Raw genomic sequence first — 12,130 nt, 5'->3', positions numbered from 1 at the left:
ATATTTTTAACAACCCGGATAAAATAGGATTTTCCAAAGAATCAAAGGTATTATCATTGCTAAATTTACTTATAGTGTTTATAAAACAATAACATCATTGATATCCGCCGTAACGTAAATATTTTGTCTTGTCTTCCCCCAACTTCTGACAATATTGGGGAGCAATCATATTTAATAATAATAGACACAACCCAGTTATGGTTTTTTTGGAAAATCTAATGATAAAATGATCAATGACAAACCTATATTAGTTGCTTATATATTCACACATAGCTATAGTTTATTTTATTCTAGTTAAATCTTTGTACAATTTGATAAAAATATAATTATTCTCTCGTTTATAAACCTAAGCAAGAGGTCATGTTATGTTAGATAATATAATTTTTATCACTCCTTTTTCGATTTATTAAAACTTCTCGCAAAAACATAAGATTAATCGTCTATGACGGTTCAATAGGTTTATTAATGTAAACTGTTTTTATTGTTTTGTATTTATTTAATATATTGTTAGAAGATGGTTGCAAGTGTAGTACTTTTCTTAGTAATTTTAATGGGAGTTGCTCATACAGAGGCAGTTGTCACGTGAGTATAAAGTTTTGGCTAAATATTTCCAAACTGTGATGACCAAACAGACATTATTAAAATAGTAGCAATTGTTTATGTATTAACATCCCAACATTATGTATCTCTGGTTATAAGTGTCACAACTATTGCGAAATCTATTACAAGATAAATACAGACATAAATTTTATATTTGTAGTAACCGAAAAAACCAGCCTGTAGTTAATATTTTCAACTAATTAGGTTGCCATTTATACCAATAGATATAAGATTGCCATTCTTATGGATGTTTCATAGTATATAAGGTTATTTAAATCAAGTTTTGCGAATACCTATGTTTAATTATGCCTAAACCTTTCCAAATATTTTCAGCAATTTTTTTTCACAAACTTGTACAAGATATCTATTATCGTTACTTTTCAAAAAAAGTAAAAAAAAATAAAAATTTATAGGAAACGGAATTTAAAAAAAGGTCGCTGAATACGAATATGGTCCTCGAGCTACCTGGTGTCCAGAGTGGACCTCGTCCCCTGGAGTATGTTAATTTCATTCTAAATCAGTCGACAGTCATAACTCGTGGGTTTTACTCCAGGTTTTTAGAGATCGCGAACATGAATATTATGACGACGATAAACATCGAGTTCTGAAGTTAGTTTAATTTGAAATCAGTCAAAAATCATTACTCGGAGTTTTTGGAGTTGCTCAACACAAATATTACAACGGCGATGATCTCCAAGTTATCGGGAAGCCAATGTGGACCTCGTCTCCTGAAGTTTTTTGTTAATCTGTTATTTAATATTTTTATTAACATGAAACTCTAGGAGCCAAGTACCTTGGAGACCATCGCGTATACAATAATAAGATGGAAGGCAACCGTATATACCTATTTCTGACTATTGGTCGTCTTCAGTACGGTGCAGCCAAGTTAGAAAAGGAGCATATTAACTTGGGAAAGGATCACTACAGGAGCAATGCGACCAATTTGTGGTGATCTCCTATAGTAATCCTTTCCCAAGTTAATATGCTCTATTTCTAACTTGGCTACACCGTACTGAAGACTACCAATAGTCAGAAATAAGTATATACGGTTGCCTTCCATCTTATACACATATTTTATTATAATTTTTTTTTCTTTGTTTCGAGATATGCCGATATCTTTTACCTTAATTTTACTATAAACTCGAATTAAACTTTTTCTTATATATATATATATATATATATATATATATATATATATATATATATATATATATATATATATATATAATATATCATTATTATTTTAATTTTCAGAAATGAAGATATAAGGATAACAATTTTACAACTTGTCAATGTAGTTCGGGCAACGAATGAAAAATTAGAAAAACACGAGTACCGCGATAGGGTGGTCAGCGAGCAAGTAAGGAAAGGCGTCGTAAACATCGATAAGAGGATAAAAACATTAGATCCGCTCAAAGTGACCGTCGCGAGATTGGAGGAAAGATTGGCGGCAGTCGAAACGATTTTAATGCAAACGAACGAAAAAGAAAAAACGCAATTGCAGATGACGTTCGAGGCGGTGATTGACATACAGAAAAATCTGCCTGTTGTTATGGAGGAGATGAAAAACAAAATTATTTCAAAGGTTCGTTAATACGTTTTTATTATGAAATTACTTTTTCTTATAAGATATATGAAATATATAGATACAGGGTGGTCCTTAAGTAATTGTACAAACAGAAACCGTAGATTCTGCACTTTAAAATATTACGATTTAAGCCAACTTGCTTTAATAAAATGTTGATATTAAGAAAGATACAGGGTGTTAAAGTGGAAATTTAAAATTTTATTTTTCTCTATAACTTTACGGTTGTAAATATTTTTGAATTAAAATTTACAGTTGGATGCTTTTGAGTAGGATAAATTATAATTTTATACATATTTTAATGTAACTAATCGAGGGCGCCACATATGTCACATGTGTGGCATAAATTTGCGATTAACTTTTTTGCTCTTTAAGTTAGCTCTTTTTGTAAAAAATATTAAAGATACATTATTTTTAGAAAGAAAAGGTATACTTGTTAGTAACCTGAAAATTTAACCGCTTTCGGGATAATTGCATTTTATAAGTCAGCTGCATAATAATTCTTAGTTTGATATTTGTGCGGTAAAGCACTGAATACCTGTAGATAAGCATAATTCATAGTTTATTCTTATTAAAACAACTCAAAGATGATAATGTGACATCACAAAATGCTTTGTTAGGTGTGCTAAATGTCTTATTGGAGAAAAGATTCTTCATCTTCTTCTTTAGGTGCCTTGTCTGTATTCAGACGTTGGCCGTCATCATGTTTACAATTTCCCTTTTCTATCGCCTCTTAAGTTTCTATAATGGCGTTGTATTACTTTTCTCAATTGTAAAATGCTGAAAACCCAAATTATGTGGTTTATGCAAGATGGTACACTACCACATAGAGAGAAGACAGTTAGAAGATACTTAAATACAACTTTTCTAAACGTTGGATTGGTCGTGGTAGTCATATTCCTTGGCAGTGTGGTGAGATATTTATATAATTATTTAATTCATAAAAAATCCGAAAAGAATACTTATTATTCATTACGTAAATTGTTTACTCATTTTTATTAGGACAAATAGAAACTAGAGCACAGGATTTGAATAAAACATATGTGTCGTGTTTCATAATACTTTTGCTACAAATCTAAGCTTAAAAACTCAGCATTTTTACAAAAAAATCATCGTTGGCCTAATAACCGATATTTTTATAAATATAGTAAACATACAGGCAATTTAGTTTAGCATATTATTAGTTGTATCCTAGCATCCATTTGTTTGAGATGTAATTATAGTTGGTCACATCAAGAATGTGACAACTTCTGTGTCCTTAGGGCTAATCCCTGTACGAGGTTGTGTTTGAATCTTTTAGGATGAAAGGAATAATAATTAAGGAAGCGATTGCTAGCAATGCTCTTTCTAAACCATTTGGTTCTTAAGATATTGTCAATACATCGTACAATTAACATGTCAAGGAACGGAATGGTGTTATTTACCTCCATCTCGCATGTGAACTGCAAGTGGGGATTGTATTTATTGAAGACAGAAAGGGTGTGAGTAATTTGATCAGTGGGTACGGCCATGATTAAGTCGTCAACATACCTCTTAACAAAAGGAATGTTGTAATCCAAGTGTCTGAGTCTATCTACGATAAGATTTTCCAAGAAGAAATCAACCAAAAGGGGAGAAATAGAAAATTCCATAGGGGTACCAAAAATCTGTAGGTAAAATCTATCATTGAACACCAGATAGTTGGTGTCAAACACCAACTTGACGAGTTCCACGAAAGTGTCCCATCTAAAGAGACAGTGGGGTTGGATTTGATTCCAGTGATTATGTAAAGAGGTAAGCACAACAGGTAAAGGTAAGTTGGTAAAGAGAGACACTACATCAAAACTTGCTACTTGGAACCCTAAAGGTACCTGTAAGTACCTATAAGTGGAAGTTGTTAATAAAATGACTAAACTTGACGGAGTCTGAGATATTGATCTCGTTATCATGATTATATGCTGTTGAAAGTATATTAGCCAAAAAACGTGCAATTTTGCAATTAGGAGAATTAATGGATGGTACTATGGGACGCATGCACAATTGAGGTGTGTGGATTTTAGGCAAACAGTAAAATCTCGGAGAGATGCCATTGTAATTGTTGTGATAAGTAATGTAAGTGATTTGGCTACAACATCCGTGATAAGATTGGATCTTTTTATCTTGGAGATGTGGGTATTGATTCTGGAAGTAAACGTACTAGTGGGATTTATGGGTAACGGTCGATAATATTGTTCATCATTCAAAAGTAATTGGTATTGCTCTTTATACATAAGTACAGTGGTATTACCCTTATCACTTAAAAGTACCAATACTTCAGGATGGTCTTTTAGAAAAGTTCTAGTTTCAATGTAGGCTCGATCAATTTCTGATTGTGATTTTTTTGGAGCATTAGTAAAATTAAGTAAAATGTTTTTGGCTGATGATCTTAATTGAGTGAGATATGCAGATTCGGAAACTGTAAGAATGTTTTCAACATGATAAAAGGTTACAAACTGAATAATCCTTCAGGATTGGAGATAATCCAAATTTAGGACCAAGAGCTAATAATTTAACAGCATTGGGAGGAAGATCAAAATTAGTAAGGTTTCTTCACCATTTCTGTTGATATTTGATTTAAGAAAAAGGAGTGATGCCAAAATTAGCAATCTCTTTTTGGAGTGTTTTAAGAGGTTTATTGAAGGTAAACTGAAATTGTCTGTGAAGTCTAAGGTCGAAATTGTGGATGATATGAGCAGGAAGAGTGTTCTTGAGTTGGGCAGTGAGAGATTGGATTTGACGAGTGACGGTTTTAATACCATGATGTACAGAGTGTATAGAAATGTTAAAAAGGCGAACTCTCTCCTGAATTTCAAAATTGTCCACTCTGCGTCTAACTGAACCTCTGGTAGATCTGAAGGTGGTGTTGACCATTCGGTCTATCTGGTTTTGAATAAAAGTATGTGTCTTTTTTCTCCTACGGCATTCGGAGTGATATATCTCATAAAAGTGACATCAGATGCAACAAAAACTCTTGTGCTCTCAGTACTCACTCTATCTCTCTTAACCACCAAATCGACTTTGAGAATATTAAATCTCTAGGAACTGAGAATAATTTCTATAAGAGATCCCTCCTAAAAATGTGCCACATATTAAGGAAAAACAACTCCATGAACAAACGTACTGACATCGATTATCTCAGCATCATTTATCACTCCTTGCTGTTGAATAATCCTTAAAATCCTTCTAGTTAAATGTTATATTTCATTAACTTAACTTATGCACACCCAAATCCGATCAAGACATGGTTTTTGTCTTGATAAATTTTCGGTTTTTGTCCTCTATGAAAAAAAGTAGTTAATCAGTTCTACTTTGATACTTCTAAACTCAATCCCTATATTCATTTCAACGAGAACTTTAGCAATTTTCACACTTCGCATCCGATGTAAAATCTTTTCCAAAAGGAACCTCATGGTGAGTTAAATAAATTCATACCACAATTCATTTCATTAACATTCACTAATTCTAGGTTCCCCAACACAATTTCGTGTCAATGGTCATCGGTACCTTATATTTCTAATCTTTCTTTTTAATCAGATTTATATTATAAAAAAAATTTTGACTTTTCTATTCTGTCCTGCCTAAACGAGTATTTTTGTTATCAGTTGATTTTTCGTACTAAGTCTGATTTCCATAGATAGAAAGCCATATTATTTTTTTTTCTCTTCGTAATAGTTGAACCCTTTCTGTCAAAAATAGTTACTTTTTTTAATTGCTTTGGGGTCTGTAACAACAAAGTTAACCTTCCTTTTTTTATAAAAAATTTTTAATTTTTTTTAAATGTTTACTAAGCTCTAATTAAAACAAGCTACTTTTTCTCCTGGCTTCATGTTTCGATATATTTTACATCAGCGATAGAATAGAAGAAGTATTGTATTATATTATATTGTTTTCCTGTAACATACTGTGACATTTTTGGCACTTTTTTAAGTTTGTATAAAATCTGAAAAAATTTTATTGTGTTTTTACTGTAATATTATTGTAGTTACTAAATGTATTTTTTAACACTTAAACATATGCATTTGACAGCTGTTGTCATTGTTTGACATCTTTATATGACTTTACAATAATTAGAACTGAAGAAGTGCAGAAATTACTGCATGAAACGTTTTCTATTAAAAGATTAAAATAGTTTTTTCATAGTTTTTTTCTCCTTGACCGATATCCTCATTTACAGTGAGATTTTAATCTCACTCACATTGTGTATTTAAATTTAGACGGTGGTAGTCCTTTCAATATATGTAGGGGAGAGGTAGGTACAGTGAGACGGTCGGAACACTGAGACAAACGCGGTAGAGCTTACCACGTTCGGTATTATAAGGTAGAACTAAACGAACATGCCTATTACCACCTTAAAGTGAAGCAAACAAGAAACCATTAAGATTCAACAAGAAATGTTTTAGTTATCGCTGGTCATTTGAGTGCATTTGAGTCAAGCAGCACGAATAAAAGGAGTATCTTTCCAAACAGTCCACAGATATGTTAAAAAATATCAACAAGATGAGAACGTCCGTTTATGTCCTAATTACAAAGTAAAACAAATTTTTACTATCGAACAGGAGAACGACTTGTGCGAATATATAATTAAATGTTCTAAAATGTTTTATGGCCTATCAAGAGAAGATACCCGAAAACTGTCATATGAAGCCGCAGTCTACAATAACATAGTGGTTCCAGCAAACTGGCATACTTCAAAAATCGCTTCACTTGCCTGGATGAAAGGATTTCAGAAACGTCATTCCAATAATTTATCCCTCCGGACCCCAGAAGGTTGTAGTCTTGCAAGGGCAACCGGTTTCAATAAATTTAATGTTGAAATGTTTTTCAGTAAACTTGAAACCGTTTTACAGCGTTTCCCTGTGTTTGGAGATGGTAGTCGCATCTTTAATTTAGATGAGACAGGAACCGTTACCGTTCAAAAGTCCCAAAAAGTGTTTGCAGAAAGAGGTATACGACAGGTTAGTAAAGCCACAAGTGGCGAACGTGGAACACTCGTTACAACAGGCTGTATTGTTGGAGCATCTGGAGTAGCTATTCCTCCTACTCTGGTATTCCCAAGAGTACACTTTAAAGATTTTATGATAAATGGGTCGCCTCCTGGAACTTTAGGACTAGCTTCAAAAACAGGTTGGATGAATACAGAGTGCTTTGTGCAAGTTGTTAGGCATTTTATTAAGCACACTGGTAGTACTAGAGAAAACCCTTCTTTATTGATAATGGATAATCATCAAAGTCATTTATCGATTGAGGCAATCGATTTATGTAAAAATAATGGCGTTACAATCCTGACTATACCGCCACACTGCACGAACAGATTACAGCCGTTGGACGTAGGTTTATTTAAGCCATTTCAGACTTTCTACAATGCTGCAGTAGATGCATGGATGATGAACCATCCCGGTCAGACATTTACAATTTACAACGTAGCAGCCTGTGTGGGCACAGCATATCCACGAGCAATGACGCCAGTTAACATCGCAAGCGCTTTTCGAAAATCTGGAATATTTTCATTTGATCGGCATGTCTTCGCTGAAGAAGATTTTTTGTCAAGTTTTGTGACAGATAGGCCGCTTGTTGCAGTTGAAGCTGCTGCTGAAAAGATAAGTGAATCTCCAGATGTAGAAAATCCAGGTCCAAGTCATACTGCTACTACTACTAAAACCTTTGTTAGTCCAACAGTTTTTAAGGGTTATCCTAAAGCTCCGATAAGAAAATCTGTAGAGGGCAACAAAAGACGCAAAGGAAGGACGATGATAGCTACGGATACCCCGGAAAAAATGGAGCTGATTAAATCTAAAGAAAAAACACCAAAACAGAAAAAAGTAGCACGGCGCGTATTAGATAGTGATTCTGACGAGCAAGACGAAAATGAGATGGAACTACAAGATTTCAGCGGGGGGGAGGATTTTATTGGTGAAGATCCAGAACCAATTATTTTCGAAGATCTTGATCGCTGTCCAAATGATGGGAATTATGTGCTCGTTGAATTCAACTCTAAGCAAAAGACATATTATGTAGGCAAAGTCTTGTCTCAAATAAAAGAAAATGATTTTAAAATATCGTTTTTGCGAAAAAGCGCTAAATGTGAAAATAGGTTCTTCTTTCCAGTTGTCCCAGATGTCTCACATGTATTAAAAAGAGACATTAAAATGATTTTGCCGCCCCCTTTAATGCAAGGGTTAACCAAGCGCCAAAGTTCGCTTTTAAAATTTGAATTAAACTTTGATAGTCTTAACGTCAAATAATGTTAATTGTTACGTCTCAGTGTTCCCACATTGAAAGGAACAGTGAGACATTTACTAATTTTTAATTTTTATATTTTTGAGGTTTTAACATTAATTTTTATGAGAAAACGACATGATTTTTCAGTTCTTATTTATATACCAAATATCATTGTACAATATAAGTTTAAAGTAGCATTTAATAAAAAAGTTATTGGCATTGAAATTTTTTCGTCTCAGTGTTCTTACCACTCCCCTATATATATATATATATATATATATATATATATATATATATATATATATTGTTATGATGTGTTTTTTGTTTGAATGATGAGCAATGAGTATTTTTAATAATATAATATATATATATAGGGTTTTTATCGCGGTTCTCAAAGAATTAGCTTGTAAGTACTTTTTTAAATTATCTTTATTATAACTATTATGAAACACACATATATATCTAACCTAGCCAATGTAAATTTAAAATAAACTATCTTTAAATTGATGTTCTTATAAAACTAATTAAATTCTATAGACAATGTTAAATTTAAACAAACTATCTTCAAAATTGAAATTGTTATAACACTAACTAAATTATATTAACAAAATTTTGTACCTTTCTTTCACTGAATGCCTAAATGAACTGTTTTCCACTATATATATTCTAATCACCACTGAATGTCTTCGTACTTCGGTTATCCTTGTTTTTGTGAAATTTCTTTTTCCAATTATCAGCTTCTACCAATTTAAGATATATTTTTCTTCACCAGCATTTATATACCATCAAGCAAACCAGCAAACAGCATTTATATTTATTCTTCTTTTCAATATACCAATATCCAATTATTATAAGTTGATTTATACTAATCTCCAACCATAACATAATTTAATTTCTTCCAATATACCTTTTTTAATTATATTAAACAATTGGACTATTTGTACTTGATTCACTGACTCCAACTAACTTTCATATTTCTTACTAAACTTTTCTGACTGACTTCTTGAAAATTCTGAACAATTTACTACACTAACTAAATGTGTCTACTAACTTTCATAATGAACTGGCCTGACTTCTGACTAAAAACTGCCATCTTGAATCCAAATCACGAGTATTTATATCTTTTTGGATATTCTAGAACCATCTGGTAAGAGATCATGTTCCAATTTGTTCTATTTCTTCGATATGGATGTTCTCGAAAAAATATCTGTTCCATCCACTGACATAATCATTATTCCAGAATATTCGACCGTAAACAATGGTCACACTCTGCACTCTGGAGAATTCGTTAATGTTCCATTGATAATTTTGTTGACATTTAGGCTTTTCAGATCAGAATAAACATTTAAATCATTAAATATATATAAATTAAACATTTTAAACTAACATTATTATTATAACCCCACTTATATTCGTATTATGATTAATTTCTATCTGTCAATTTACTGTATAGTTGGTTGCCTATGCACATGGCTCACTTAAATATATTTACAACATTAAAATACAACTTTTTACACTTATTATATGCTAATTTATTAAAAATGCCCTCACATAAATATATATTAAATTCTCTAGTATATAACTTATTTAAAATAATCAAATACTTTTTTATATCTAATATTATGTAGTATATAACTTATAAATTAATTTTTTTAAACAATATCATTTCAATATATATATATATATATATATATATATATATATATATATATATATATATATATATATATATATATATATCGAGAAAAGGAGTACGACCGTCAATCCAAAATAAACTAAGGTACACTCGAAGAGTGGTGGGTTTTTCGGTCAAAGTGGAGAAATAAAAGACAAAGAAGGTGGCTACTTCATCTATTTATTGAAGACGTTTCGCTTTCTGCTCAGAAAGCATCATCAGTTCATCTAAAAAGAACAATATGAAACCAAACATCCATAGAGAAGTTACAACAAAAGTGTGTTACCTTACAAAGACATGTAGCAGCCAATGATGTTAAAAATATGAAAAAACTTACGAAACTGGACATTCAGAGTTAACGTTGTATAAAATAATTAATTGAAACTAAGTATAGTTTGCAATTTAACACAATTAGCACAGCAAAAGAACATGTGATAAACATACATGTATAATAACTTTTTTATAGTAACTGAAATTATAGTATGTTATTATACCTTATGAAATAAGACTACAGTTCAAATTTCAGCCCTCTAGGTACACTAGGGCCCGAGAAATCCCTTCTCAAAGGCCTAAAAAAGGCCCTTTTTAGCCTATATTTAAAAAGCTATATCTCGATGTCCTATAAACCGATTTTAATTTAGAGTAGCTTATTTTTTTTGTTATAACGTCAGCTATTTACAAAACAATTTTCACAATCCTAGATCCCAAGATCCATTGTCGGGGACTAAATTATTGCTGACGAAATTTAAAGATTTTGGTTATATTTAAAAAATCATAAATAGTGAATGGGTAATTAGAAATACTTCTGATAGGTATTATTTGAAAGGTTTTTTTATTACCTTTAAAATGAGACTTGGCAAATTAAAATTTATCAAGTAGATTCAGAGTTAGAGCTGTTTGTCTTATTTCAAAAGGTATAATAACATACTATAATTTGGAGCAAATCCGAAGACCCGTCCCACAAAAGTGGGTGAAAAGTATTGGAATTGCTCATATATATATATATATATATATATATATATATATATATATATATATATATATATATATATATATAATAAGAAAAAAGAAGTACTTGTGACTCGTTTGGAACAAATATACTCGTTTTGGATGGGTTGGAGTCAATAAAAGGGCTATTGGTTAACTATTTTTTTATTCTCGAGCTTTCAATTGTGTTTACAATTATTATCAAGAGCTAAAAAAGACAAAATACTTACAAGGTTGAACTAAAAAGAAAAAAACAATTTTTGTTAACTTACCAAATAAAAATTAGTTTAGTAAGTAAAAATTACTGCTTACATCTTCAAAATATTTTTTAATACCAAAATGCTTTAATCTAATAAATGTTTCTCCGAAAATTTTTATAATTTTGAAAAAATTTTTTTTTAATACAAAAATAATTGAATTTAGAAATAAGTTCAAATAGCAACCAATTACAAATAGCCTCAATGTCATAAATGCCTAAATGCATAAATTTAAAATCTTTCAAATCGCATTATTTCTCACAAAAGTGATTGCAGAATTAAAAAACCATCTTGTGCTTTGGCAGAACATGTAATCGATATTCGATCATGAAACTCAAAAAAAAACATATTTATATATATATATATATATATATATATATATATATATATATATATATATATATATATATATATGATATATATATATATGATATATATATATATATATATATGATATATATATATATATATATGATATATATATATATATATATATATATATATATATATATATATATATATATGAATACACATAGCAAAAAATACGAACGTTGATTAAATTTAAAATATATTCAATGGTTGAATAGCGGAGGTTTTATCGGTCAATAATTGGCAAATGAAAGTCGTCAACTACGTTATTGATTTATTCGAATACGTTTCGCTTTTATTTTTAAAAGCATCATCAGTTCACTACAAATAAAAAAGATTTTAGAATATAAGTAAACAACCAACATCGTTCATACTTACAAAAACAATTTGTAGGTTTTTTTAGATGTTATGAAAACTCTA

General features: G+C 30.7%; 1 protein-coding gene across 3 annotated transcripts in view; it reads left to right on the top strand.

Annotated features, from left to right (window-relative positions):
• Nucleotides 1-362: 362 nt before the first annotated feature.
• Nucleotides 363-12,130, top strand: part of LOC140437298 (uncharacterized) — a 94,819-nt gene continuing 83,051 nt past the window's right edge. For 2 of the 3 annotated variants that reach the window (XR_011950360.1, XM_072526738.1), the window contains exons 1-2: nt 365-582; nt 1,855-2,185. Coding sequence is in view for 2 of the 3 variants with exons in the window: in XM_072526738.1 (XP_072382839.1) it covers nt 515-582; nt 1,855-2,185 (399 nt within the window). In the remaining variant the exon portion in view is untranslated. Of the gene's footprint in view, nt 583-1,854; nt 2,186-12,130 lie in introns of all 3 variants that reach the window. The other variant, XM_072526737.1, reaches the window with a different exon arrangement.

This window comes from Diabrotica undecimpunctata, chromosome 3 (assembly GCF_040954645.1).
Source record: "Diabrotica undecimpunctata isolate CICGRU chromosome 3, icDiaUnde3, whole genome shotgun sequence".
In the NCBI taxonomy this organism is placed as follows: domain Eukaryota; kingdom Metazoa; phylum Arthropoda; class Insecta; order Coleoptera; family Chrysomelidae; genus Diabrotica; species Diabrotica undecimpunctata.
This window is presented reverse-complemented; position numbering and strand designations above follow the sequence as displayed.